At 64.5% G+C, this 27,808-nt stretch overlaps 5 protein-coding genes across 7 annotated transcripts; 4 read left to right on the top strand and 1 right to left on the bottom strand.

Annotated features, from left to right (window-relative positions):
* Positions 1 to 54: 54 nt before the first annotated feature.
* Positions 55 to 7,555, top strand: LOC140644860 (class II histocompatibility antigen, M alpha chain). 3 transcript variants are annotated; one of them, XM_072848020.1, is made up of 6 exons: positions 55 to 268; positions 3,363 to 3,623; positions 5,664 to 5,945; positions 6,051 to 6,150; positions 6,253 to 6,515; positions 7,434 to 7,555. In XM_072848020.1, exons 1-5 carry the CDS (start codon positions 193 to 195, stop codon positions 6,509 to 6,511), a joined length of 978 nt encoding a protein of 325 aa, XP_072704121.1. In that variant the 5' UTR covers positions 55 to 192; the 3' UTR covers positions 6,512 to 6,515; positions 7,434 to 7,555. The 3 variants fall into 3 exon arrangements, with proteins under 3 accessions (XP_072704121.1, XP_072704122.1, XP_072704123.1); XM_072848021.1 differs by lacking the exon at positions 7,434 to 7,555 and having other exon boundaries at positions 6,253 to 7,034; XM_072848022.1 differs by lacking the exon at positions 7,434 to 7,555 and having other exon boundaries at positions 64 to 268; positions 6,025 to 6,150; positions 6,253 to 6,378.
* Positions 7,327 to 9,268, top strand: LOC140644859 (HLA class II histocompatibility antigen, DM beta chain-like). The gene is made up of 4 exons (XM_072848019.1): positions 7,327 to 7,715; positions 8,316 to 8,594; positions 8,673 to 8,786; positions 8,898 to 9,268. Exons 1-4 carry the CDS (start codon positions 7,349 to 7,351, stop codon positions 9,125 to 9,127), a joined length of 990 nt encoding a protein of 329 aa, XP_072704120.1. The 5' UTR covers positions 7,327 to 7,348; the 3' UTR covers positions 9,128 to 9,268.
* Positions 9,269 to 9,686: 418 nt separating this feature from the next.
* LOC140644875 (HLA class II histocompatibility antigen, DM beta chain-like) lies at positions 9,687 to 13,923 on the top strand. Its single transcript, XM_072848041.1, has 6 exons — positions 9,687 to 9,803; positions 12,029 to 12,310; positions 13,122 to 13,406; positions 13,486 to 13,605; positions 13,690 to 13,725; positions 13,802 to 13,923. The coding sequence occupies exons 1-6, from the start codon at positions 9,761 to 9,763 to the stop codon at positions 13,810 to 13,812; spliced, it is 777 nt and encodes a 258-aa protein (XP_072704142.1). The 5' UTR covers positions 9,687 to 9,760; the 3' UTR covers positions 13,813 to 13,923.
* Positions 13,924 to 17,029: 3,106 nt separating this feature from the next.
* LOC140644854 (class I histocompatibility antigen, F10 alpha chain-like) lies at positions 17,030 to 19,972 on the top strand. Its single transcript, XM_072848008.1, has 5 exons — positions 17,030 to 17,159; positions 17,786 to 18,049; positions 18,780 to 19,055; positions 19,133 to 19,405; positions 19,488 to 19,972. Exons 1-5 carry the CDS (start codon positions 17,090 to 17,092, stop codon positions 19,670 to 19,672), a joined length of 1,068 nt encoding a protein of 355 aa, XP_072704109.1. The 5' UTR covers positions 17,030 to 17,089; the 3' UTR covers positions 19,673 to 19,972.
* Positions 19,973 to 20,990: 1,018 nt separating this feature from the next.
* Positions 20,991 to 27,520, bottom strand: TAP1 (transporter 1, ATP binding cassette subfamily B member). The gene is made up of 10 exons (XM_072847873.1): positions 27,170 to 27,520; positions 26,558 to 26,660; positions 26,134 to 26,470; positions 25,614 to 25,811; positions 24,595 to 24,723; positions 23,748 to 23,933; positions 23,106 to 23,279; positions 22,233 to 22,392; positions 22,027 to 22,163; positions 20,991 to 21,464 (listed from the first exon to the last, which is right to left on the bottom strand). The coding sequence occupies exons 1-10, from the start codon at positions 27,264 to 27,266 to the stop codon at positions 21,141 to 21,143; spliced, it is 1,845 nt and encodes a 614-aa protein (XP_072703974.1). The 5' UTR covers positions 27,267 to 27,520; the 3' UTR covers positions 20,991 to 21,140.
* Positions 27,521 to 27,808: the final 288 nt, after the last annotated feature.

Here is a 27,808-nt window from a genome sequence, read left to right as displayed (position 1 = left end):
GGGGGAGAGGGGGGAGCACCCTGCTCCACGCTGGGACGCCTGGGTCCACTCTGTCACAGCACCCGGGTGCCGTGCGAGGTCCTTCTCCCCAGCAACGGGTGACGGGAGGCAGCGGGGCCTTGTCATTGGTGCCACGGCCAGGCTGCGGTGCCGGCACCCGGCAGCACCCACCGGGTGCCGGGTGCCGGAGGGATGGGTGCTGCGGGTGGGAGCAGGGTGCTGGTGGCCGGGCTGCTCTGGGTGGCCCTGGCTGCCGCCGTCACCGACGGTAGGAGGTCACGGGGCGGTGACACTGCTGGGGGGGCACATGTGGGTGGGTGGGTGGTGGGTGCACGTGTGGGTGCAGTAGTGCAAGGGGACGTGCAGGGGTGTGGAGGTGAACAGGGGAGGGGTGCAAGGGGAGGCTGTGCGCTAGTGCAAGGGGTGTGAGCGTGAGCAGGAGGGAGCGTGCGCTAGTGCAAGGGGGCGTGCGCGGAGTGGGGGGGCTGTGCGCTTGTGCAAGGGGCTGTGCACTAGTGCGCGGGGCTGTGCGTGGTGTACTGCGTGTGCTAGTGCACGGGGTGTGAGTGTGAGCAGGAGGGGTGTGCGCTAGTGCAAGGGGTCGTGCATGGGGTGGTGGGTGCTCTAGTGAACGGGGCGGGGTGAGAGGTGCAAGGAGGGGTTGTGCGCTAGTGCAAGGGGCTGTGCAGTAGTGCACGGGGTGTGAGTGTGAGCAGGAGGGGTGTGCGTTAGTGCAAGGGGTTGTGTGTGGGGTGGGGGGACACGTGAACAGGGGAGGGGGTAGAAGGGGGGTTGTGCACTAGTGCAAGGGGCTGTGCGCTAGTGGAAAGCACGTGTATGTGTGTGTGCAGAACAAGCACAGACTGTGCGTGTGCGCAGCGTGTGTGCATGCAGAGTGTGCGTGTGTGCGCTGATGTGCACATGCACGGTGTGCGCATGCAATGGACGTGCATGCAGAGCGTGTGTCTCCTTGCACGTGCAGCGAGTGTGCACGCACAGCGTGTCCTTGCACAGTTTGTGTGCACACGCAGTGTGTGCGAGCACCGTGTGTGTGCACATGCAATGCGTGTGCACGCAGAGCGTGTGTGTCATTGCAGCATGGGTGCATGCAGAGCGTGCGCCCGTGCAGAGCATCCATGTGCATGGGAGCGTGTGTGCACATGCAGTGCGTGTGCACATGCCGTGTGTGCAAGCACCGTGTGTGCATACATGCAGTGATTGTGCACACAGTGTGTGCAAGCACTGTGTGTGTGCACATGCATGAGTGTGCATGCAGAGTGTGTGTGCACATGCAGAGCGCGTGTCCTTGCACAGTGTGTGTGCACATGCAATGCGTGTGCATGCAGAGTGGGTGTCATTGCAGTGTCAGTGTGCACGCAGAGCGTGTGTCCTTGCAGAGTGAGTGTGTGCACACAGAGCACGTGTCCTTGCACTGTGTGTATGTGCACATGCAATGAGTGTGCATGCAGAGCGTGTGTCCTTGGGGTGAGTGTGTGCACGCATAGCATGCGCCTGTGTAGAGCACATGTGTGCATGGGAGCGTGTGTGCACTTGCAGTGAGTGTGCACATGCTGTCTGTGCATGCACAGTGTGTGCATACGTGCAGTAAGTATGTGCACATGCAATGCGTGTGCACGCAGAGTGTCCTTGCAGAGTCAGTGTGTGCATGCAGAGCACGTGTCCTGGCACTGTGTGTGTGTGCACATGCAATGAGTGTGCATGCAGAGCGTGTGTGTCCTTGGGGTGAGTGGGTGCACGCAGAGTGTACGCCCTTGCAGAGCGCACGAGTGCATGGGAGCGTGTGTGCACATGCAGTGCGTGTGCACGTGCCCTGTGTGCAAGCACCATGTGTGCACACATGCAGTGAGCGCACGCAGTCTGTGCAAGCTCCGTGTGTGTGCACATGCAATGAGTGTGCATGCAGAGTGTGTGTGCATGCAGTGTGTGTGTGCACATGCAATATGTGTGCACGCAGAGCATGCGCCCGTGCAGAGCGCATGAGTGCATGGGAGCGTTTGTGCACATGCAGTGCGTGTGCACGTGCCATGTGTGCAAGCAACTTTTGTGCATACATGCAGTGAGTGTGCACGCAGTCTGTGCAAGCACCGTGTGTGTGTGTGCACAGGCAGTGAGTGTGCATGCAGTGTGTGTGCACATGCAGAGCACGTGTCCTTGCACACTTTGTGTGCACATGCAATGCGTGTGCATGCAGTCTGTGTCATTGCAGTGTCAGTGTGCACGCAGTGCACAGGGTGTCCTTGCACCGTGTGTGTGCACGTGCAATGAGCGTGCATGCAGAGTGTGTGTGTCCTTGTGGTGAGCGTGTGCATGCAGAACGTGTGCCCACGCAGAGCGCACGAGTGCATGGGAGCGTGTGTGCACTTGCACTGCGCGTACACGTGCCGTGTGTGCAAGCACCATGTGTGCATACATGCAGTGAGTGTGCAGACAGTGTGTGCAAGCACCGTGTGTGTGCACAGGCAATGCGTGTGCCCGCAGAGTGTGTGTCGTTGCAGTGTCAGTGTGCATGCATAGCGTGTGCCCTTGCACTGTGTGTGTGCACATGCACTGGGTGTGCATGCAGAGCGTGTGTGTCCTTGCGGTGAGTGCGTGCACGCAGAGCGTGTGCCTGTACAGAGCGCATGTGTGCATGGGAGCGTGTGTGCACATGCAGTGTGTGCAAGCACCATTTGTGCATACGTGCAGTGAGTGTGCATGCAGTCTGTGCAAGCACCGTGTGTGTGCACAGGCAGTGAGTGTGCATGCAGTGTGTGTGCACATGCAGAGTGCGTGCCCTTGCACACTTTGTGCGCACATGCAGTGCGTGTGCACGCAGTCTGTGTCATTGCAGTGTCAGTGTGCATGCAGACCGTGTGCCCTTGCACCGTGTGTTTGTGCACATGCAATGAGTGTGCATGCAGAGCGTGTGTGTCCTTGCGGTGAGCGTGTGCACGCAGAGCGTGCGCCCGTGCAGAGCGCACGAGTGCATGGGAGCGTGTGTGCACTTGCAGTGCGTGTGTACGTGCCGTGTGTGCAAGCACCGTGTGCGTTCACCTGCAGTGAGTGTGCATGCAGCGTGTGTGCATGCAGTGTGTGTGCACGTGCAGAGCACACGTGTGCGTCAGAGCGTGTGCGCACATGCCGCGCGTGCAAGCACCGTGTGCGCGCACACGCCGTGAGCGTGCACGTCCTTGCGCAGTGAGTGTGTGCGTGCAGAGCGGGTGCCCACGCACCGCGCCTACGCCCGCGCAGCCCTCACCCCCTGCCCGCCATGCAGGCGCAGGCCCCTGCCTGCACCCTCTGTGGCGGTGCTGGGCACCCTCCTGCCCGTACCCCTGCCTGCACCCCTGTCCTGCCCGCAGAGCCGCCGGCGCACACCCTGGCCGAGGTGCTCTTCTGCCAGCCGGCCATGCCCTCGCTGGGGCTGGCACTCGCCTTCGACGCCGACCAGCTCTTCTGGTTCGACTTCCCCCGCTCCCGCTGGACCCCCCGTCTGCCCGACCTCCCCCCGTGGCCCCTCGCCCTGGAGTCCCCCGCCCAGCTCCTCCAAGACGCCACGCTCTGCCAGGACCTGCGCCGCAGCCTCACCGCCCTGGCCACCGGCGTGCTGCCGGAGTCGAAGGGTAGGTGACATCGTGGATATCGTGGCCCTCGTCCCTGCCCTCCATGTGCCACCATCCGTCATGTGCCACCACCCGCCAGGTGCCACCATCGTCTCTTTGACGTGCTCCTCCACAACATCCTCTTTGCTCAATTGGGTGGAGTTGGTGGATGAGGAATTGGGTGGATGGTGGCATCCAGAGAGTTGTGGTCAACGGCTCCATGTCCGGATGGAGACCAGTGACTAGTGGTGTCCCTCAGGGGTCCATACTGGGACCAGTACTGTTCCGTATCTTCATCAATTACAGGTGCCACCATCATCCCTTTGATGTGGTCCTCCACAACGTGCTCCTCCCCCAATTGGAAGGAGTTGATGGATGGACCGTTAGGTGGATGAGGAATTGGGTGGATGGTGGCATCCAGAGAGTTGTGATCAATGGCTCCATGTCCAGATGGAGACCAGTGACAAGAGGTGTCCCTCAGGGGTCCATACTGGGACCAGTACTGTTCTGTATCTCCAGCAACGACATGTGCCACCATCATCTCTTTGATGTGGTGCTCCACAACGTCCTCCTCCCCCAATTGGGTGGAGTTGGTGGATGAGGAATTGGGTGGATGGTGGCATCCAGAGAGTTGTGGTCAACGGCTCCATGTCCGGATGGAGACCAGTGACAAGAGGTGTTCCTCAGGGGTCCATACTGGGACCAGTACTGTTCCGTATCTCCAGCAACGACATGTGCCACCATCGTTTCTTTGACGTGGTGCTCCACAACGTCCTCCTCCCCCAATTGGGTGGAGTTGGTGGATGAGGAATTGGGTGGATGATGGCGGCCAGAGGGTTGTGGTCAATGGCTCCATGTCCGGATGGAGACCAGTGACGAGTGGTGTCCCTCAGGGGTCCATACTGGGACCAGTACTGTTCCATATCTCCAGCAACGACATGTGCCACCATCGTTTCTTTGACGTGCTCCTCCACAACATCCTCCTCTCTCAATTGGGTGGAGTTGATGAACGGACCATTAAGTGGATGAGGAATTGGGTGGATGGTGGCATCCAGAGGGTTGTGGTCAACGCCTCCATGTCTGGATGGAGACCAGTGACAAGAGGCGTCCCTCAGGGGTCCATACTGGGACCAGTACTGTTCCATATCTCCAGCAACGACATGTGCCGCCATCATCTCTTTGACATGGTGCTCCACAACGTTCTCCTCTCTCAGTTGGGTGGAGTTGGGTGGATGAGGAGTTGGGTGGATGGTGGGATCCAGAGGGTTGTGGTCAACGCCTCCATGTCCGGATGGAGACCAGTGACAAGAGGTGTCCCTCAGGGGTCCATACTGGGACCAGTCCTGTTCCATATCTCCAGCAACCACATAGATGGTGGGATCGAGGGCACCCTCAGCAACTGGGCAGGTGACCCCACGCTGAGCGGGGTGGTTGATACCCCGGAGGGAAGGGAACCATCCAGAGGGACCTGGACAGGGGGGCCCAAGTGAGGAACCTCACGAGGTTCAACCAGGCCAAGTGCGAGGTCCTGGGTGGGGGCAATCCCAAACACGGGCACAGGCTGGGGGATGAAGGGATGGAGAGTGGAGAAGGACGTGGTGGATGAAGAGCTGGACAGGAGCCGGCAATGTGCGCTGGCAGCCCAGAAAGCCAAGCGTCTCCTGGGCCGCATCAGAAGAAGCGTGGCCAGCAGGTCGAGGGAAGGGATGCTCCCCCTCTGCTCTGGTGAGACCCCCTGGAGCACTGCGGCCAGGGCTCCTCAGGACAAGAAGGACATGGACCTGTTGGAGCAGGTCTAGAGGAGGCCACAGAGATGATCCGAGAGATGGGACACCTCTGCTGTGAGGAACGGCCGGTGAGACACCGGCCCGGGTTGCCCCGAGAGGTGGGAGACGCCCCATCCCTGGGAAGGTTCAAGGTGGGGTTGGACAGGGCTCTGAGGAACCTGCTCTAGGTGAAGACGTCCCTGCCCGTGGAGGAGGTGACCTTCAGAGGTCCCTTCCCACTCAAATGATCCTTTGATTGATTCCATCCCTCCCCAACCTTTCTCCACCACTGCAGGTGTCCCAGTGGCCGACGTCTTCCCGGTACAACCGCCGGTGTTGGGTGAAGCCAACACGCTGGTGTGTATGGTGGGGAACGTCTTCCCACCGGCGGTGGAGATCAGTTGGCAGTTGAACGGGGTCCCCGTCACCCAGGGGGTCACCCAAACCCACTACACCCCCACGGCCGACCTGGCCTTCCTCCGCTTCTCCTACTTGCTGGTGACTCCCGCTGCCGGTGACATCTACACCTGCATCGTCACCCGCGAAGGGAGCAACGCCTCCATCATCGCCTACTGGGGTGAGCGCGGGGACAGGGACGGGAACACAGAGGGGACACCGGGGCTGGTGGTGACCTCCCCCTTGGTGTCCCCCCCCAGTGCCCCAAAACCCTGTCCCCTCCGAGGTGCTGGAGACGGCGCTGTGCGGTGCCGCCATGGCTCTGGGCATCCTCCTGGCGCTGCTCGGCATCGCCTTGATCCTGGTGACACGTCGGAACGCCCACGGTGCGGCCCAGACACCGGGGTCCCCCCCGGTGGGGAGGGGGGGCTGGGGGTGGGTGAGGAGGGGACTGTCACCAAACCCGCTCTTGTGTCATCGTCCCCCAGGTTGAGCACGGGATGGTGCAGAGACCGGTGCTGCTCGGTGCAGGAGTGGAGATGGTGGCGGGGGGAGGGGAGAGGGGGGTATAAGCCCCCCCTCCCCCTCCCCCAGCGATTAAACCCGTCTGTGGCCGCGCCCCGTGTCCTCGTCTGTCCCCCACCCCGCACCGTGGTGGCTTCTCCGCTGTCTGATATTGGGGTTGGGCTGGATCGCACCCTCCAAAGAGCCCTACCCAAGAGGCGTGCCTCAGTTTCCCCACTGTGAAAAGGTGGGAGGGTGGGATGTGGCCATGGCGGTGGCTTCTCCACTGTCTGATATTGGGGTTCAGCTGGATTGCACTGCCCCAAAGAGCCATCCCCAGGGGCGTGCCTCAGTTTCCCCACTGCCAAAGGGTGGAAAGGGGGGAGCTGGCCACAGGGAGGACACAGTGGTGGCTTCTCCGCTGATATTGGGGTTCAGCTGGATTGCACCCCCCCAAAGAGCCATACCCAAGAGGCGTGCCTCAGTTTCCCCACTGCCAAAGGGTGGAAGGTGGCTACAGCGGTGGCTTCTCTGCTGTCTGACCCTGGGGTTGGGCTGGATTGTACCCCATCCCCAAAGAGCCATCCCCAGGGGCGTGCCTCAGTTTCCCCAGTAAGAAAGGGTGGAAAGGGGGGAGGGGGAGAGTTGGCCACAGGGAGGACATGGTGGTGGCTTCTCCGCTGTCTGATATTGGGGTTCAGCTGCATCACGCCCCCCAGAGAGCCATACCCAACAGGTGTGCCTCAGTTTCCCCACTGGGAAGGGGCGCTCGTGATTCCTGCGGCGCCAAGCCCAGCCCCGGGCACAGTCCACTTGGGCAAAGCCCTGTGCCGCCTGTCACCGGTGACGCAGGGTGCTGGGGCCAAATCCCTGGGGACAAGCCGGGAGGAGGAGGAGGAGGAGGGGGAGGAGGAGGAGGAGAAGGAGGAGGAGGGAGCTGGCTTGCAGTGGGATGAAGGCAGGGTGCTGCAGGGAGAGGCCAGAGCTCGCCTGCCGTGCCGGGTGCACCAGCACCCACCGCCAGCCATGTGGGTGCTGGGGGTGCTGGGGCTGGTGCTGAGCTGCAGTGGGGCAGGTAGGATGTGGGGGGACATGGGGGTGCAGCGAGTTGGGGGGGGGAGTCCAACCCCTGGGGACCGCAGCCACCCCCATGTCCCCCTCATAGGCGCCTTCCTGGTGCACGTCGCCAGCTCCTGCCCGCTGGCGGCCAACGGCTCCGCGCTGGCCTTCAGCTTCACCCTCGTCTTCAACAAGAACCCGCTGGTCTGCTACGACCCCGACGCCCAGCGCTTCGTCCCCTGTGACTGGGGGCTGCTCCACGGCGTCGCCGGCCTGGTGGCCTCCATCCTCAACAATGACACCACCTGGGTGGAGCGCGCCGAAGCCCGGCACCGGGCTTGCCGTGACCTGGCCACCCACTTCTGGGCTTCCACGGCGCTGCGGCGGAGTGAGCCCTGCGAAGTGCTGCCCGGGGTGTTGCATGGGGTGTTGCATAGGGTGTTGCATAGGTGTTGCACGTTGCACGGGGTGTTGCACGGGGTGTTGCACGGGGTGTTGCACGAGGCGTTGGATGGGGAATACGCGGGGACGCTGCGCGGGGACATTGCACAGGGCATTGCATGGGGCGTTGCACAGGGACGTTGCACGGGGCATTGAACGGGACGTTGCACGGGGATGTGGCATGGGACAATGCGTGGGGATGTTGCAGAGGGCACAGGGACATTGCACGGGGACGTTGCATGAGGTGTCGACTGGGATGTTGCACAGGGTCGTTGCATGGGGCCATTGCACAGGGCACTGCATGGGACATTGAGTGGGGACATTGCGCGGGCACACGCACAGGGACATTGCACGGGGCGTTGTATGGGACATTGCGCGGGCACACGCGCAGGGACATTGCGTGGGAACGTTGCACGGGGCAATGCTGTGTTGCACGGTGACACGCGCAGGGACATTGCACGGGGCGTCACACCAGCCACCACACAGGACACCACGTGGGGTGGGGAGGGGACCATCGCCAGCGCTGACTGTCCCCTCCCCACCCCAGCGCCACCCCAAGTCCGCATCGTCCCTGTCCCCCTCCCCAACACCCCTGATGCCGTCCTCCTCACCTGCCACGTCTGGGGCTTCTACCCCCCCGAGGTGACCGTCCTCTGGCTGCACAACGGGGACATGGTGGCCACTGCGAGCACCGCCAAGCTCCTGTCCAACGGTGACTGGACCTACCAGACGCAGGTGACCCTGACGGTCACCGCCAAGGCTGGGGACACCTTCACGTGCTCGGTGCAGCACGCCAGCCTGGACTGGCCCCTCCGGGAGCACTGGGGTAAGCGCAGGTGACGGGGATGTGGCACCTGGACGCCTGGGTCCTCGGTGGCTCAGCACGGCTGCTCTGTCCCCCCAGGTCCTGGCTTGTCCCCGGGGTTGACGGTGAAGGTGGCAGCGGCGGCGGTGATAATGACCCTGGGGCTGGTGGTCTTCGCTGCTGGCACCTTCAGCTACTGCCGCCAGGCTCCGGGTGAGGGACACGTGTGGGGACACGTGTGTGTGGCACGTGGGGGACATGCTGGGGGACACGGCATGCACCCGAATTAGGGGTGTCCCTAATTCGTCTTCTTATGTCTGCCAGGTCCTGGTCCTGGATCTGATCCCAGTCCCGGTCCTGGTCCTAATCCTGGCCCTGGATCTGGTCCCAGTCCTGGTCCTGGTCCTGGTTCTTGTTCTGGTCCTGGATCTGGTCCCAGTCCTGGTCCTGGTCCTGGTTCTTGTTCTGGTCCTGGATCTGGTCCCAGTCCTGGTCCTGGTCCCCATCCTGGTCCCTCCATGGCCACGTGTGACCATGCAGTGACCCAACTCTGAGCTCCCAGCCCCGGGGCAGAGCCCCCCCCCCCCGCTGCCACGACTCCCCCCCCGGCAGCCGTGGGGCTTGGGGTGCCAGGACCCCCATGGACGCAGCCGGGGGGTGCCCGGTCAGGGGGGGACCCCTCAGCCCCCCCAAATAAAAACATTTGTCATCCCCCATCCCCGAGTGGCTGGTCCGCGGTGACCCCTCGTGGGTGGGTGGGTGGGGAGAAGCTCCCAGTGCTCCCAGTTTGGAGGCAGAGGGGTTACTGGGAGGGGGGAGGGGTTAGCGCTGCACACGGAAGCGGTGTTTGGGGGGGGGGGACGACATGGACCCCTGGGGTGCAGCCAGCCCAGACGCCTGGGTCCCCAACCCGGTTTGGGGGGGTCACAGCAGGATCCTCGTGGGACGGTGACCCCCGGCATGGGGGTGACAGCGTGGGGACAAAGTGGGCCGCCACGCTATGTCCCGGCGGTGGCAGCCACCCGGGTGTCCTGCTCCAGCAACTGCTGACGCCCGTCTGGCGCCGGCCCGCATTGGGTGCCTGGTGTCCGGGTGGGGTGTGGGTGCCGGAGCTGGGCTGTGGGGTGCAGGCGGGTGGCTGGGGGGGGGCGCAGAGCGCAGCTGGACGCCCCCGGGCCCACCCCGCCATGCTGGTGCTGCTGGGCCTGGCCCTGGGTGCCCGGGGGGCAGGTGGGGCCGCGGATGGGGGCGGGATTGGGAACTCTGGGGGTGATCGGGGTGGGGGGGCTCACCTCTGTGGGACCCCAGGGATGGTCTGGGGGGGTCTCTGCCCCACAGAACTCTGGGGACGGTCTGGGGGCTCTGCTCTGTGGGATCCTGGGGATGGTTTGGGGGGCTCAGCTTTGCAGACCCCGGGGATGGTTTAGGGGGCTCAGCCCTGTGGGACCTTGGGGACAGTCTGGGGGGCTCTGCTCTGTGGGATCCTGGGGATGGTTTGGGGGGCTCAGCTTTGCAGACCCCGGGGATGGTTTAGGGGGCTCAGCCCTGTGGGACCTTGGGGACAGTCTGGGGGGGCTCTGCTCTGTGGGATCCTGGGGATGGTTTGGGGGGCTCAGCTTTGCAGACCCCGGGGATGGTTTAGGGGGGCTCAGCCCTGTGGGACCTTGGGGACAGTCTGGGGGCTCTGCTCTGTGGGATCCTGGGGATGGTTTGGGGGGCTCAGCTTTGCAGACCCCGGGGATGGTTTAGGGGGCTCAGCCCTGTGGGACCTTGGGGACAGTCTGGGGGGGCTCTGCTCTGTGGGATCCTGGGGATGGTTGGGGGGCTCTGCCCCACAGGATCCTGGGGACAGCCCAGGGGGGCTCAGCCATGTGGGACCCCAGGGGTAGTTGGGGGGGGCTTGGCCCTGCAGGACCCCAGGGACGGTCTTGGGGCACTCAGTCCCATGGGACCCCACAGGCAGTTTGGGGGGTCTCAGCCCTGTTGGATGTTGGGGACAGCTGGGGGGGGCTCAGTCCCATGGGACCCTGGGTATGGTCTGGGGGGGCTCAACCCTTTGGGACCCCAGGGATGCTTTGGGGGGGCTCAGCCTTGCAGGACCCCAGAGATGTCTTGGGGGGGCTCAGCCCCATGGGACCCCAAGGACGGTCTGAGGGGCTCAGCTCTATGGGATGTTGGGGATCATTTGGGGGGCCCTCAACCCTGAGGGATTTGAGGAATGGTTTGGGGGGGCTCTGCCCCACAGGACCCCAGGGACAGCCTGGGGGTCTCATCCCTGCTGGATGTTGGGGATGGTTTGGGGGGCTCAGCACTGCAGGACCCCAGGAATAATTTGGGGGGGCTCTGCAGGACCCCAGGGACAATCTTGGGGGACTCAGTCCCATAGGACCCCAGGGACAGTTTGGGGGGGCTCTGCCCCACAAGCCCCTGAGGATGGTTTGGGGGGGTGTCTCTGTCTCTGTCCTAAGGCTGCTGGGTGACCCCATGGGGATGGCTTGTGGGGGGCTCACCTCATGGTTGATGGGTGACCCCATGGGGACCCCAGAACACTTTGGGGGGGTTGGGATTGACCCAAGTGGGAGCCAAGTGTGGGGGAACATGGTGTGGGGGGATACGGGGACAGCTGGGGATAAGGGGATGGATGGGGACAGAGAGAGATGGATGGGGACGGATGAGGGATGGGGGAGATGGAGGGATGGGGAGATGGAGATGGGTGGAGGGATGGGGATGGATGGAGGGATGGGGAGATGGATGGAGGGATGGGGACGGATGGAGGGATGGGGAGATGGATAGAGGTATGGGGAGATGGAGGGATGGGGACGGATGGAGGGATGGGGAGATGGATGGAGGGATGGGGAGATGGAGGGATGGGGACGGATGGAGGGATGGGGAGATGGAGGGATGGGGAGATGGAGGTATGGGGACGGATGGAGGGATGGGGAGATGGATGGAGGGATGGGGAGATGGAGGGATGGGGACGGATGGAGGGATGGGGAGATGGATGGAGGTATGGGGAGGGATGGGGATGGGTGGAGGGATGGGGAGATGGAGATGGATGGAAGTGTGGGGCTGGGTGGAGGCATGGGTGGTGATGGAGGGATAGGGATGGATGGAGATGGATGGAGGGAGGAAGACGCATGGGGTGAATGGAGGGCTGGGGAGATGGGCATGGATGGAGGGATGGGGACAGGTGAGGAGTAGATGAAGAAATGGAGATGGATGGAGGGATGGGCTTGGATGGAGATGGATGAAGGTGGAAGGAGGGCTGGGGCTGGATGGAGGGAGGAGGACAGATGGAGGGATGGAGTCAGCTGGGGAACAGATGCATGGATGGGGATGGATGGAGAGGGATGGGGATGGATGGAGGGATGGGGACAGATGGACATGGATAGAGACACGGGGATGGACAGAGGCACCCCAGGAGATGCCACTTACCCCCTGCGTCCGCCTTGTAGGTGCCTTCCTGGTGCACATGGCCAGCTCCTGCCCGCTGGCGGCCAACGGCTCCGTGCTGGATTTCGACTTCACCCTCGTCTTCAACAAGAACCCGCTGGTCTGCTACGACTCCGATGCCCAGCACTTCGTCCCCTGCGACTGGGGGCTGCTCCACCAGCATGCCACCCGCCTCGCTGCCCTCCTCAACAACGACACCACCTGGGTGGAGCGTGCCGAGGCCCGGCGCCAGGCTTGCCGTGACCTGGCCCCCCAGTTCTGGGCCCAGACGGTGCTGCGGCGGAGTGAGCCCTGCGGCACACGGGGGCTTGGCATGGGGGCATCGTCGTGCACGGGGGCTTTGCACAAGGGCATTGTGCGTGGGGGCTTTGCACAGGGACGTGGGGCAGGGCGTTGTGCTGGGTGTTGCATGAGAAGGTTGCATGGGGCGATGCACGGGGGCCTTGCATTGCACGGGGATGTTGCATGGGGATGTTGCATGGAGCGTTGCACGGCACATGGCACAGGGACGTTGCAGAGCATGTTGCATGGGGATGTTGCACGGAGCGTTGCACAGGGCTTTGCACAGGGGTGTTGCATTGCATGTTGCACGGGGATGTTGCACGGAGCGTTGCACAGGGCTTTGCACAGGGGTGTTGCATTGCATGTTGCACGGGGATGTTGCAGGGAGCATTGCATGGGGCATTGCACGGGGACATTGCATGGCACATTGCACAGGGATGTTGCACGGGGAGCGTTGCATGGGGCGTTGCAAGGGGGTATTGCAGAGCATGTTGCATGGGGGTGTTGAATGGGAACGTTGCACGGCGGCGTTGCATTGCACGTTGCACAGGGATATTGCACGGGGCTTTGCACGGGGGCGTTACAGAGTGCATTGCATGGGGACATTACACAGGAACGTTGCACAGAGCATTGCACTGTGCATCGCATGGGGGTGTTGCATGGGGACATTGCATGGAGCAACGCCCAGATCTTGCACAAGGCATCGCATGGAGCATTGCAGAGGGATGTTGCATGGGGACATCGCCTGGGGACATTGCCCGGGGTGGGGAGGGGGCTCACCCTGGCACTGACCATCCCCCCTCCCCGGTCCAGCACCACCCCAAGCCCGCATCATCTCCTCCGAGACGGGCAATGCCCGGGCGCCCGTCCTCCTCACCTGCCACGTCTGGGGCTTCTACCCCCCCGAGGTGACAGTCATCTGGCTGCACAACGGGGACATCGTGGGCCCCGGTGACCACCCTCCCATCTCTGCCATCCCCAATGGTGACTGGACCTACCAGACGCAGGTGACCCTGATGGCGTCCCCAATGGCCGGGGACACCTTCACGTGCTCGGTGCAGCACGCCAGCCTGGACCAGCCCCTCCTGGAGGACTGGCGTGAGTTGATGGGGGAGGACACCCACCCGGACCCCTGGGCCCTTGCCATGTCATTGCTCACCCCACTGTGTCCCCACAGGTCCTGGCTTGTCCCTGGGGTTGACGTTGAAGGTGGCTGCGGCCACTGTGGTGATGGTGTTGGGGCTCAGCTTCTTCATTGCCGGCGTCTACCGCTACCGGGCCAGGCCACCGGCACCAGGTGAGTGGTCGAGGAGGGACAGGGATGGGGGCAGTGGCCTGGGGTGACATGGATCCTCCTCACCCCCTTTACTCCCTCTTGCAGGTTACACTCCCCTCCCTGGAGACAACTACCCCGCAGGTAACGACATATCCAGCCCGTCCCCGTCTCCTGTCCCCCAGGGGCGTGTCAACACCCCATGTTCCCCTCCCCCCAGGCAGCATCTGAGGACCCCCAAGACGGTGACCTCCCAGCCCTGTCGGTCCCCACCATGTTCCTGTCACCCCGAAGGTCACGCCGCGGTGCTGACAATAAAGATGCTCCGTGGCGATGGTGTGGTTTTGTACAGGGACTCCTGCGTCGTTCCACTGAGGGGAAGGGCTGTGGGGACACAGACACACGACGTGGCACGAGCAGGGCCGAGCATGAGCTATGACGTGTACGCCGGGCATGAGAGATGCCGGGCACAAGTAATGCTGGGCACCAGAGATGCCAGGCACGAGCAATGAGCAACGTCATGCACCGGGCACAAGCGATGCTTGTGAGCAATGCTGGGCACGAGGGACATCATACTCGGAGCACGAGTGGTATCTGGGCACGAGTGACAATGTGCACCGGGCACGCAAGATGCCGAGCAGGAGCACTGTTGGGCATGAGCGATGCCAGGCATGAGGGACGTCGGGCATGAGGGACAGCGTGTGCAAGTGCTGGAGGGCAAAAGTGATGCTGGTCGTGAGGGACACCAGGCACAGGCAGTGCTGGGCACAAGGGACAATGAGTACAAGCAGTGCCGGCAAAAGTGATGCCGGGCACAAGGGAGACCGGGCACAGGCACTGATTGCACAAGGGACGCCGGGCACAAGTGGTGCTGGGCACAAGCAATGCCAGGCACGAGGGACAGCAGGCACAGGCACTGCTGGGCACAAGCAATGCCCGGTGAAAGAGGTGCCATGCATAAAGGGACACTGGGCACAAGTGGTGTTGGGCACAAGCAATGCTGGGCACGAGGGATACTGGGCGCAGGCAGTGCAGGGCACAAGTGGTGTCGGGTACGCAGGACACTGGGCGCAATCAATGCCAGCCCGAGGTGATGCCGAGCATGAGGGAGGCTGAGCACAGGCGGTGTGGGGCACAAGCAATGCCAGGCACGAGGGACATGGTGCACAGGGCACGAGTGATATGTGGGCATGAGTGCCAATGCACACCAGGAACGTGAGATGCTGGGCAGGAGCTCTGCCATGCACAAGAGCTGCCAGGCGGGAGCGATGCTGGGCACGAGGGACACTGGGTACAGGCAGTGCCAGGCACAAGGGACACTGAGCACAGGCAGTGCCGGGCAGAAGCAATGCCCGGTGAAAGAGATACCACGCCTGAGGGACACTGGGTGCAATCGATGTCAGGCCCAGGTGATGCCGAGCGTGAGGGATGCTGAGCACAGGCGGTGCCGGGAACAAGCAGTGCCCGGTGTGAGGGATGTACTTGTGCCGGTTTTGGCTGGGGTAGAGTTAATTTTCTTCCTAGTTGCTGGTATGGGGCTATGGTTTGGATTTGTGCTGGAAACAGTGTTGATAACACAGGGATGTTTTCGTTCCTGCTGAGCAGTGCTCACACAGAGTCAAGGCCTTTTCTCTTCTCACCCCACCCCACCAGCGAGTAAACTGGGGGTGCACAAGGAGCTGGGAGGGGACACAGCCGGGACAGTTGACCCCAAGTGACCAAAGGGATATCCCACACCGTATGACATCATGCTCAGTGTATAAAAGCCGGGGGAAGAAGGAGGAAGGGGGGGACATTCAGAGTGATGGCGTTTGTCTTCCCAAGTCACCGTTAGGCGTGATGGAGCCTTGCTGTCCTGGAGATGGCTGAACACCTGCCTGCCCATGGGAAGGAGTGAAGGAATGCCTTATTTTACTTTGCTTGTGCGCGCGGCTTTTGCTTTGCCTGTTAAACTGTCTTTATCTCAACCCACGAGTATTTCTCGCTTTTACTCTTCCAATTCTCTCCCCCATCCCACCGGGGGGGAGCGAGCGAGTGGCTGCGTGGGGCCGAGTTGCCAGCTGGGGTTAAACCACGACAGTCACGCGCAGGGCACGAGTAATATCTGGGCACGAGTGACAATGTGCACTGGGCATGGGAAAAGCCGAGCAGGAGCACCGCCAGGCACAAGAGCTGCCAGGTGGAGCGATGCCGGGCACGAAGGGCACCAGGCACAGGCAGTGCTGGGCACAAGGGACACCGGGTGCAAGTGATGCCGGGCACAAGCGATGCTGGGCATGAGGGACACTTGGCACAGGCAGTGCCGGGTACAAGCAATGCCAGGCACAAGGGACACGGGGTACAGGCAATGGCATGCACAAGGGATACTGGGTACTAGCGGTGTTGGGCACAAGCAATGCTGGGCACAATGGACACTGGGCACAGGCAGTGCCAGGCACAAGTGATGTCGGGCACAAAGGACACTGGGCACAACTGATGCCAGGCAGAAGTGATTCTGGGCACGAGGGACATCATGCATGGGGCACAAGTGATATCTGGGCACGAGTGACAATGTGCACTGGGCACAGGAGATGCCGGGCAGAAGCACCGCCAGGCACAAGAGCTGCCAGGTGGAAGCAATGCCGGGCACGATGGACATCGGGCACAAGGGGTGCCAGGCATGAGGGACACCAGACACAAGGGGTGCCAGGCACGAGCGCTGCTGGGCATGAGGGGCACTGGGTGCAAGTGGCGCCAGGTCTAAGTGATGCTGGGCATGAGGGACACCGGGCACAGGCAGTGCCGGGCATGAAGGACACCGGGTACGAGGGATACTGGCCATGAGGGACACCGGGCACAGGCAGTGCTGGGCACAAGGGACACCAGGCGTGAGGGACACCTCCCACAAGCCCCGGGGGGTGTCCACACTCGCCAGCATTATTTTACCGTTTTCCCAGCTTTTTCACCCATAAAACCCCAGGGTAGCAGAGCTGGGCTGGGGGGTGGGGAGAGCCATGGGGTGCCGGACGCCTGGGTCCCCCCTGGGTGGGAAGGACGCCGGGGTCCTGGGGTCCCCCGGGGGAAGGGGACAAGGCCGGGACCGGGGGGAGGGGAGCTGCGGCTGTGGAGGTCCAGGGGTGACCCCGGGCTGGGGGGACACAGGTGGAGCGGGGGTGTGGGGGGGACTGGGACCCTGAGGAGGGATCCGGGGGGGCCTGGGGGCTGGGCTGAGCCGTTGGGGGTCCAGGCCCGAGGGTCCCCGGGGGGGTGCGGGGTCCCGGGGTTTTCCTCGCCCCGCCCCCCCACCCGGGCTGCCTCCGCCGCTTTCGCTTTCGCTTCTCGCAACCTGCGGAGCCGGGATCTGCCCGGCGCCCGGTGACGTCCGACGCGGCTCGTGCTGCCATTGGCGGGAGGGCGGTGGCGGCGCCAATGGCGAGGAGGGGCGGGGCTTGGGGCGAGGTGAGGCTGGGCGGGTTCGTGCGGGTCGGAGCGAGACCGCGCGGGCTCGGGGCGGGAGCGGAGCAGCGCGATGGGGTCGAGCTGGGCGCCGGTCCTGGGGCTGCTGCTGCTGGGGGTCCTCGGCGGGAGGGCGGCGAACGGTGAGCGCGGGCGGGGAGCCGGGAGCCCCCCTGGGCACCGGGACCCCCCTGCATCCCCTTTCCCGGGCACCGGGATCCCCCCCCTTGATCCCCCCTCCATCCCTGCGCATCGAGACCCCCCTGGACTCCCTTCGCTGGGCACCGGGACCTCCCCGGACCTTCCTTTCCGACCGTCCCGGTCCCCGTCCCCGGGTACCAGCACCCTTCCCTCAGGCACCCCCCTCCCGGGACCCCGCTGGACGCTGGATTCCCCTTTCCCGGGAACCGCCCCCCCCCCGGCCCGCTCCCACTTCCTGGTCCCCGGCCTCTCCCCTCGGTCTGCCATCCTTGACAGCGGGACCCCCTGGACCCCCTCCCGGGCATCCCGTGTCCCCCAGACCCCCTTTCCTTGACACCGGGACCCCCGGTCTCCCCTTCCTGCCAACCAGGACCCCCCACCCAGACATGCTTCGCTCCCCAACATCGCCCCCAGTCACATCCCCCTGAAGCTGCCCCCCACACCCCGCTCTGCTCCCCTGGGAGCCCCACCCACCCTCGCTACCCACCCCTGCACCCGGGCACCCTCACCCCTGTCGCCCCCAAGCCCCGCTGCCCCCCACCTCTCACTGCCTCCCGTGTCCCTGCAGTGCTCCACTCCTTGCGTTACTTCGATGTTGCGGTGTCGGAGCCCAGCCCGGGGGTGCCCAAGTTCATGTCCGTGGGGTACGTGGACGGGAACCCCTTTACATACTACGACAGCGAGACGGGGAGGGAGGAACCCCGGGCGGACTGGATGGCGGCCAGTGTGGATCAGCAGTACTGGGACAGGCAGACCCAGATCTCACAGAGCAATCAGCAGGTTAACTACGTGGACCTGGAAACGCTGCGGGGCCGCTACAACCAGAGCAGGGGTGAGTGCGGGCTGGGCAGGGCCTCCGTGGGACGGGAGAGTTCCCACCCCCCCAGGGTCCTGCCCTGCCCCACGCTACTGTCCCGGCTTGTGCCGGCCCTTCCCTGCCTGGTGTCATTGTCAGAGGGCTCCCAGCCACCCTGTCCCCCAGCCCAAGGGGGTCCTGGCTGCCCTGTCCCAGCCCCACGGTGCTTGGGATCCTGTGTCCCAGAGCCAGGGGGGGGCTTCTGGCCACCCCGGCCTGGTGCATCCCCACCCCCCCAGTGCCCAGGACCCCACCCCAGGACTGGCTGCCCCATCCCAGCCCCTCACCATCGCCACGGCAGTCAAGACCCCCAGAACCAGAGGGGCTCCCACCCACATGTCCCAGCCCCTTGCCCTCCCCATGGTGCTCAGGCCCCCCATCCCAGAGCCAGAGGGGCTTCCCCCCCCCCCATCTCCTTGTTCCCCCCCAACCCCGGCATTCAGGACCCATCCCAGCCCCTCGCTGTCCCAGGGTGCCGTGGGGCTGGGTGCCAGCCCAGCCACACCCTGGGTGTGCGGGGAGGGTCTGCATCATGGCTTGGCATGACACCTCGAGTGCTGGACGGAGGGCAGACCTCAAGCCGGTGCCCGATCCCCCCAGGCCTCACACGGGGCTGGAGTGGGGGGTGCTGCTGTGGGGTTTGTGCCCCACTGAAGGCCTAGGGCTGCAGCAGCCCCTCAGCCCCGTCTCCCTGGTTGTGTTTCAGGGGCTCACACGGTGCAGCGCATGTACGGCTGTGACCTCCTGGAGGACGGTAGCACCAGGGGGTATCAGCAGGACGCCTATGACGGGAGGGACTTCATCGCCTTCGACATGGACACGATGACGTTCACTGCAGCGGACGCGGCAGCACAAATCACCAAGAGGAAGTGGGAGGAAGACGGGACTGAAGCTGAGCGGTTGAAGCATTACCTGAAGAACACCTGCATCGAGTGGCTGAGGAAATACGTGAGCTATGGGCAGGCCGTGCTGGAGAGGAAGGGTAAGAGTGTGACGGGGACCCTGGGGACCGGCCGGTGCGGGTGCGTGTGCCGGCCCTCACCACCACCCCCTCCCCAGAGCCCCCCGCGGTCCGAGTGTCGGGGAAGGAGGCCCACGGGATCCTGACCTTGTCCTGCCGCGCTTACGGCTTCTACCCGCGGCCCATCACCATCAGCTGGCTGAAGGACGGCGAGGTCAGGGACCAGGACACCGAGTGGGGCAGCGTCGTGCCCAACAGCAACGGCAGCTACTACACCTGGGCCTCCATTGAGGCCCGCCCAGAGGAGAAGGACATGTACCGGTGCCGTGTGGAGCACGCCAGCCTGCCTGAGCCCATCCTCTTAGCGTGGGGTGAGCCCGGTGGCCTTGGGCACGTGGAGCAGTGGGCTGGGGTGGTTCCCCTTCCCCACCTCATGGCCCTGCTCTCCCCCAGAGCCGGAGTCCAACCTGCTCATCATCGTGCTGGCGGTGGCTGTTGCCATCCTGGCTGTCATCGCCATCATCGCTGGATTCGCCTTCTGGAAGTACAGATCGGCTAGAGCATCGGGGCCAGTGAGTAAGAAGGCTGTGGGAGGAACGCAGGGCCTGGGGGCCCAGGAGGGGCTGCTCACCGCCTAACCGCTTGACGAGGGGCCGGCACGTGGCTGGATGCGGCCCCTGCCCTCTCACCGGCTGGACGCAGAGGGGTGCTGGAGGAGGCTGGGAGCTGCCTGCAGAGAGAGCTTGTCATGCTGTGCCTGCCTACACCCGCCTACGGTGGTGGCTCCTCTGGCTGGGTGAACTTCCTCTTTTCTGATGCTTTTAAAATTGGGCACTGCAATTATCACCCTTTTTTTTTTTTAATTTTGAGGTTGTAAGTGATTTCTTCTCTGTGTGTACATTTCCTGGCGCAGACAATAAATGCTGGTCCCCACCCTCTGGCGGGCTGTGCCTCCTCTCCTGGTGCCTGGGCTGCTCTCGCAGCCTCAGGTCGAGGGCTGGACTGGTTTTGGCTGGGAAAGAGTTGATTTCCTTCCTAGCAGCCCAGCATGGTGCGGTGTTTAGGATTTGTGACTGAGATGGTGGAGCGCACAGGCTGGAACTAGAAGGTGGGAAGCCCAGCAGTGGGATGCATTGCTAGGGACTGTGGGATTGATGGGTCGGAAGAGGGGCAGCCACCCACCACCTCTGGAGGTGGCTCTTCTTGAGTGCGAAGGCAAAGTATCCTCTCAAGGAAGATGCTGTAACCCAGCGAGGTAAGTGGTCTACCAGGGAGGAGGATATCCAGTATCTGAGGGCATTTGTGGTGGTCTACAGTGACCCGGGCAATAATCAGGCCCCCAAAGATGGGGATGGCATCTGGCACACACAGTCTCTATGGCGGATGTTTGTACGGAGCACGCCGACGTGCGCCAGTAACCCGGCCGTGGTGGACTGGGCAGACACGGAGGCACCAGCTGTCCGTGCACTGGTGTGCCAGCGCCAGCGATTCAAGGAGAACTTCTGTTCCCCCTTGCCACCATGGGTCTTTGTCTCGGCTGTGGCCAGACTGTTCCCCAAGGTCCGGCCACGGGAAGAGAAGGTGGAGAATCTCCCTCCTTGCGCCTACAGGCCAGCATCTCAGCTACCAGGAGCCTGCTCAGCGGAATGGGGACCGTGGGCAAATGCCACCTCGTAGGGCTCTGTCTGTGTGCCCATGCAGGGGACACGTGGCAGCGTGCTGGTGCACCCGCCTCGCTGCTGGAAGCCCACGTGCAAGAATTGTGGGGAAGAACAGTGGCTAAAAAGGGACCATGCAGGAAGATTCCTGCTCCAGTTGCCGTCAAGCAATTCCCCAGGCGCAGTAGATGGGCTGAGGATGCACCCCATTGCTGCCCCCCATCCGTGCACCCCCCCTATCCTTCCAGACCCTTTCACCCCCCAGCTCCAGAGTCCCCCAACACATCCTGGGTACAAACAGAAGGATTTATTTCAAGCTCTGTGTCCCATGGCCAGCCCTGCCCATTAACCAGCCCTGCTGGCTGCTGCTGGCCCCTGTGGTCACCATCACGCAACAGGGACGTGGCAGCGTGCCCGGCCTGGCGCCTGCGCTCCCCCATCACAGCTTTCACAGTCCCTTGTCACAGCTTTCAGTGTCCCCATCCTTACTCTTGGTGTCCCCATCCCTTAGTGTCCCCATCCCCAGCTCCTGCTGTCCCTCACTCTCCTTCCCCGTGTCCCCGTCCCCCACTGTCCCCCCCCATCCCCCGCCCTGCAGCTGGTGCCAGTAGTGGCTGCCGGGACGCAGGAGCTCCCCAGGGGACCCCAGCTCGTGCAGTTGTCCCCCCTCCAGCACGGCCACCCGCTGTGCCCGCATGGCCAGGGCCACCTGCCCCGTCACCAGCAGCACCGCACGCCCGGCCCTGCTGGCTCCGAAGATCTCCTGCTCCACCTGTGGTGGGTGGCATCGTCAGTGGGGACCCCCCGGGTGTGGGGACCCAGGGGACATGGGGCCCAAGGACCAAGGGGACACGGGGAGCAGGGACCCAGGGGATGCTGGGAGTAGTTATCAGGGGACGTGGGGAGTGGGAACCCAGGGGACACGGGGAGTTGAGACTAAGGGGACTCAGGGACCCAGGGGACATGGGGACTAGGGACCCACAGGATGCTGGGATTGGGGACCAAGGGGGGCTAGGGGGTGCTGGGATTGGGGACCAAGAGGACCCAAGGGGTGCTGGGATTGGGGACCAAGAGGACACAGGGAGGGGGGACCCAGGGAGGGGGGATCCATGGGGATTCCCAGGGACTGGGGGCCTGCTGGGAGGGGGACCCAGGGGACAGCAGGATCGGGGATGAAGGGGACCCAGGGGCCAGGAAATGCTGAGACTGGGGACCCAGGCGACAGTGGGATTGGGGATCAAGGGGACAACAGAAAGAGGGGAGCCAGGGGGACCCCCAGGGACCAGGGTGCTGCCGGACAGGGGCACTGAGGGGACACGGGTGTCACTTCCCACCTGCAGCTGGCTCTCGGCATCCAGGGCACTGGTGGGCTCATCAAGGATGAGGACACGGGGGTCCCTCACCAGGGCACGAGCGATGGCCACCCCCTGCCGCTGTCCCCCGGAGAGCTGCCCCCCCAGCTCGCCCACATCTGCGCAAGACAGGGGTCAGGGTGGGGACACGGAGATACGGGGACAGCGAAGGGGGGGACACATCCTACCTGTGTCATAGCCCTGGGGCAGGCAGGAGATGAAGGCGTGGGCACCCGCTCGGCGGGCTGCCACCGTCACCTGCGCCCGGCTCCAGCTCTCCGTCCCGTAGGCGATGTTGGCGTGGAGCGAGCGGGAGAAGAGCACCGGCTCCTGGGGGACAGCGGCCACCTACGGTGGAGGGGATGGCTGGGGACAAGGTGGGGACATGGCATGGATGTGGCAGGGGATGCGGTGTGGACATGGCATGGATGTGGCAGGGATGGCTGGGGGCTCAGTGAGGACATGGCAGAGATGTGGCAGGGGACGCCGCAGGGATGTAGCTGTGTGGGGACACAGTGGGTTTGTGGCAGAGGACATGGCGGGGATGGCTGGGGACACGATGGGGATGTGGCAGGGACATGGAGAGGACAGCTGAGGACACAGCAGGGGTGCAGTGGTGACATGGCAGGGACATGGTGGGGAAGGCCGGGGACACTGCTGGGGACATGGCAGGGATGCAGGGGGGATGCTGCTGGGGACACAGTGGGGATGTGGCAGGGACATGGCTGGGGACAGCTGGGGATGTGGTGGGGACATGCAGGGACATGGGTGCCATGCGTTGGGGACGTGGTGGGGATGGCTGGGGACATGGTGGGAGAAGTGGGGTCAGAGTGGGGATGAGGCAGGGACGTCTGGGGACACAGCAGGGATGTCTGGTGACATGAGGTGGTGGCAGGGCCATGGTGGGGAAGGCTGGTGACATGGGGGTCACAGTGGGGACCCATTGGGGACAGCTGGTGACACAGGGGTTGGCAGTGGGGACCCATCGAGTACGGCTGGTGACATGGGGGTGGCAGTGGGGACCCGGTGGGGACATCACGTGATGGGGGCGGTGGTGGCACCTGGCAGCGCAGGTAGGGGTGCTCGTAGGCAGAGAGGGGGTGACCATCCAGCAGCACCCGCCCGGACTCTGGCAGGCGCAGGTGCAGGACCAGGGACACCAGGGTGCTCTTCCCTGCCCCAGGCGGGGCCACCACCGCCAGCACCTCCCCAGGGTGCAGCTCCAGGGACACGCCCTGGGGGGACAGATGTGACACCCCTGCGCCCCCTCCTCCAGTGTCCCTCACCCTCCCTGTGCCCTCCCCACCATGGCCCCCCACCATGGCCCCAAACCCTCCCACCACGTCCATGTTCTCATGCCTTCCCCGCCATGTCCCCATGTCCCCCACCATGTCCCCACACTCTCCCCACTACATCCATGTCCCCATGCCTTCCCCGCCATGTCCACCTGGCATGTCCCCACCATGTCCCCATGTCCCCCACCATGTCCCCACACTCTCCCCACCATGTCCATGTCCCCTGCCCTTCCCACCATGCCCCCATGTCCACCTGCCATGTCCCCACCATGTCCCCACCCCCTCCCCACCAAGTCCGTGTCCCCATGCCATGTCCCGACGCCCTCCCCAGCACCCCTATGTCCCCATTTCCTCCCACTGTGTCCCCCCATCATGTCCCCACATCCCTCGCCCTGTCCCCATGCCCACCTTGAGGATGGGCTCTTGGTGCTCAGGGTAGGAGAACCAGACGTCCTCAAGCTGGAGGTGGCCCCGCAGGACATCGGGCGCCAGCGTCCCCATGGGTGCCACCTGCTCCTCCTGGTCCAGGAACTCAAAGATCTTCTCTGAGGAGCCCACGGCCTTGGTCATGTTGGGGTAGTAGCACAGCAGGACCTGGGGACACAGAGGGGACATGGCTGGGAGGGCGTGGGGACATGGGGAATAGGCATGGGGACCTGGAGACACAGGGGACTGCGACAGGGATGCGTCCAGGAGGACATGGGGAAAGGGCATGGGGACACTGCTGGGAGGGAGTGGGGACACGGAGGACACAGGGACATGGTGGGGGGACATGAGAGGGCACAGGGACACAGCGGGGGGACCAGCATGGGGACATGACAGGGAGTATACAGGGACACAAGGATGTGGCAGCGAGGCCATGGGGAGATGGCAGGGCATGGGGACATGGAGGGGAGGACTTGGGGACACAGAAGACAGGGACAGGGGTGTGTCCAGAAGAACATGGGAACATGGGGAATGGGCATGGGGGCCATGTGCCAGAAGGGTGTGGGGACATGGAGGACACAGGGACGTGGTGGGGAGGGCATGGGGACATGGCAGGGGGACACAGGGACACGTCAGAGAGGACACAGGCACACGGAGGGGTGGGCATGAGGACACAGGGACACGGCAGGGAGGGCATGGGACACAGGTGGCAATGGGGACACACTGGGACTGGCATGGGGACACAGAAGCGAGGGTGCGAGGACATGGGGAATGTGCTTGGGGACATGGCGAGGAGGATGTTGGGGACACGGTGTCCCCTCGGGCTCACCTCCACGGCCTCGGCGAACTGCATCTGGTAGATGAGGAAGGTGACAAGGTCCCCGGTGGTGATGGTCCCTGTGGTCACCAGCTGTCCCCCATAGCAGAGGAGCCCCAACTTCAGGGCCAGTGCTGAGAACTGGGGACACCACAGGGAGGTCACTGCTGGGGGACACCACCGGGCCGGGGGCGAGCCCCTGTCACCCTCCTCACCACGGCCACCTCTCCATGGGAACACCGAGGTCCCAGCCTTGCTCTGTCACCTCCCCTGTGCCATTGCATTCCCCCCATGTCTCAGAGATGTCACATCCCCCATGTCACCGAGCCCCTGTGCCCCAGAGCCCCTGTGCTGTCATACTCCCTGTGTCCTGATGTCCCCACATCATGTCCCCCAGCTGCGTGCCACCATGTCCCCATGTCCCCTAACCCCTGCGTCATCACGTCCTCCGGCCGCGTGCCACCTTGTCCCTGTGTTCCCCAGCCCTGTGCCACCATGTCCCCATGTCCCCTAACCCCTGCATCATCATGTCCCCCAGCCGCATGCCACCATGTCCCCTAGCCCCCACGCCATCACATCCCTTAGCCATGTCCCACTGCATCCATGTCCCCCGGCCCTGTGCCACTGCATCCTCCTGTCCTGTCACCCCTACGCCATCACGTCCCCAGCTCCGTGCCACTGCGTCCCCATGTCCCCAGTCCCATGCCACCCTATCCCCATGTCCCCTGTCCCCATGCGACTACATCCCTATGTCCCCTGTTCCCATGCCACTGCTCCCCATGTCGCCCATCCCTGTGCCATCATGTCCCCCAGCCCCATGCCACCCCATCCCCATGTCCCTCAGTCCCATGCCACCATGTTTCCATGTCCCATCACCCCCATGCCATCACATCTGCTAGCCCCATGCCACCACATCCCCATGTCCCCTGTCCCCATGCCATTGCATCCCCATGTCCCAACGCCCCCAGCCCCCGTGCCACCCCATCCCCATGTCTCCTGTCCCTGTGCCACCATATCCCCTGTCCCCATACCCCACTGGCCCAGAGGGTGACGGCGTAGGTGGCCGCGTCCTTCCCCTCCAGCTGGTAGACGTGGCGCAGGTGCTGGTGGTACCGCTCGGCCGCCCCGGCCTCGTGGGCGAAGCTCCGGATGGTGGCCATGGCCTGGAAGGTCTCCACCGCCACCTTGCTGGCACCCGCCAGCGCCTCCTGCACGCGCTGTGACAGCCCCTAGGGACAGCGGTGTCACCTCAGGGCCAGCGGGCACAAAGTGGGGAGGACAAGGGGAGCAGGGAGGGGAGGGCGGGTGCGGGGAGGTGATGGCAGGTGCACGGAGGTGATAGTGGGCACATGGAGGGGACGGTGGGCACGTGAAGGGGACACGGGGCATGTGGAGGGGACACGGGGCATGGGGAAGGGACAGTGGGCACAGGGAGGTGACGGTGGATGCAGGGAGGGGTCACTGGCACTTGGAGGGGACGGTGGGCACTGAGAGGGGACAGCGGGCACAGGGAGGTGACAAAGGACCCATGTCCTGTCCCTGCTCTGGTACCTGCTGGATCTTGCCGATGCCCCAGGGCAGCAGCAGGAGGATGGGCAGTGACAGGAGGGTGACAAAGGCCAGGTGGGGTGACAACCACGCCATGGTGACCAGGAGACAAATGCCCCGCGCCAGGTACCACAGCAAGAGGCTGAGCGCCTCGGACACCGCCGCATGGGTGGCCTCCACATCCCCTGTCACCCGCGCCGCCACCACCCTGGTCCCTGTCGCCCGCAGGGAGGTGACATCCCGCCGTAGGACGGCGGCAAAGACGTGACGTTGGAGATGTCCCAGCGCCCGGCTCAGCGTCCCCGCATAGGTGACATCGCAGGTGAATTCGGTGACGGCACTGCAGTGGTGGTACCGGGGTGGCTTAGCGTAGGGACACATGTGCCACCCCCCCCGCGGTGTGACAACCCTGGTGTCACTGTCCTACCTGCTGAGCCCCAGCAGCACCATGGGCCAGGCGGTCACCAGTTCGTCCTCGCTGGCCACCCAGTCGGTGACACGCCCCGTGAAGTAGGGGACGGCCACCTCTCCTGCCAGGGGACAACGACAGGATGTCAGGGTGACAGAGGACCCCTGGGGGTCACCCCCCCCCAGGGTGAGGGGGACCCCACGGCGTGACCTCGAGGTGCTGGTGCTGCCCCCCAAAGCTGGGTGCTGCCCCCCCCAATAGCTCACAGCATCACTCCCCCGGGTGCTGCCCCCCCCATTGGGTGCTGCCCCCCCCAAGCTCAGAGCAACCCCCAGGCACTCCTCCCAATTGGGTGCTGCCCCGAAGCTCACAGCACCCCCGGGTGCTGCACCCCAATTGGGTGCTGGTCCCCCAAAGCTCAGAGCACCCCCCGCCGGGTGCTGCCCCCGCCCAATTGGGTGCTGCCCCCCAAAGCTCAGAGCACCCCCGCCGGGTGCTGCCCCCTGCCCAATTGGGTGCTGGCCCCCAAAGCTCAGAGCACCCCCGCCGGGTGCTGCCCCCCCCCTCAGTTGGGTGCTGCCCCCCAAAGCTCAGAGCACCCCCCGGGTGCTGCCCCCCCCATCCCGGTACCGAGGACCGAGGCCGCCATCAGCGCCGCCACCACCGCGCAGCGCCGGCGCTCGGGGCTCAGCAGGGCCAGGAGGCGGCGGGCGGGGGCCGCCCCCATCGTCCCGGTGTGCGCCGGTTCTGCTCCCGGTGTGCCCCGGTCCGGTCCCGCTCCTGCCCCGCTGTGCTCCCGGTCCCGCCGCCGGTGTCCCCGCTCCGGTCTGCTCCCGTTCCTGCTCCTGGGACCCTCCTCCCCGGCCCCGGTCCCCGTCCCGGTCCCGGTCCCGGTCCTGCTCCTTCCCGGCAGCCGCCGCCGTTTCTCGGAAAGCGAAAGCCAGGGCGGGGGCGGGACCGGCGGCGGTCGCGCATGGCCCAGCGCCGGTCACCGGCTACCGGGGGCGGGGGGTACCGGGCATCGCAGGGGGGGCACCGGGAACCGCCCGGGGCGGGGCGGCACCGGGAACCGGCCGGGGCGGGGAGGGGCAGCGGGTACCGGGCGTGGCAGGAGCGGGGGGGGGTGTGTGTGTGGGTGGGCACTGGGCACCGGGAACGGTCGGGGGCCCCCGGGGGTCCCCATTCCCCGTGTTCCTGCTCGGGAGGGTCCCTGGGGGTTGGGGGAGCAGGGAGGGGCAAGAGCCGGGCGGGCGGCGCTGATTGGCCCCG

Source organism: Ciconia boyciana, chromosome 29 (assembly GCF_034638445.1).
Source record: "Ciconia boyciana chromosome 29, ASM3463844v1, whole genome shotgun sequence".
NCBI classification, from domain to species: Eukaryota; Metazoa; Chordata; class Aves; order Ciconiiformes; family Ciconiidae; genus Ciconia; species Ciconia boyciana.
This window is presented reverse-complemented; position numbering and strand designations above follow the sequence as displayed.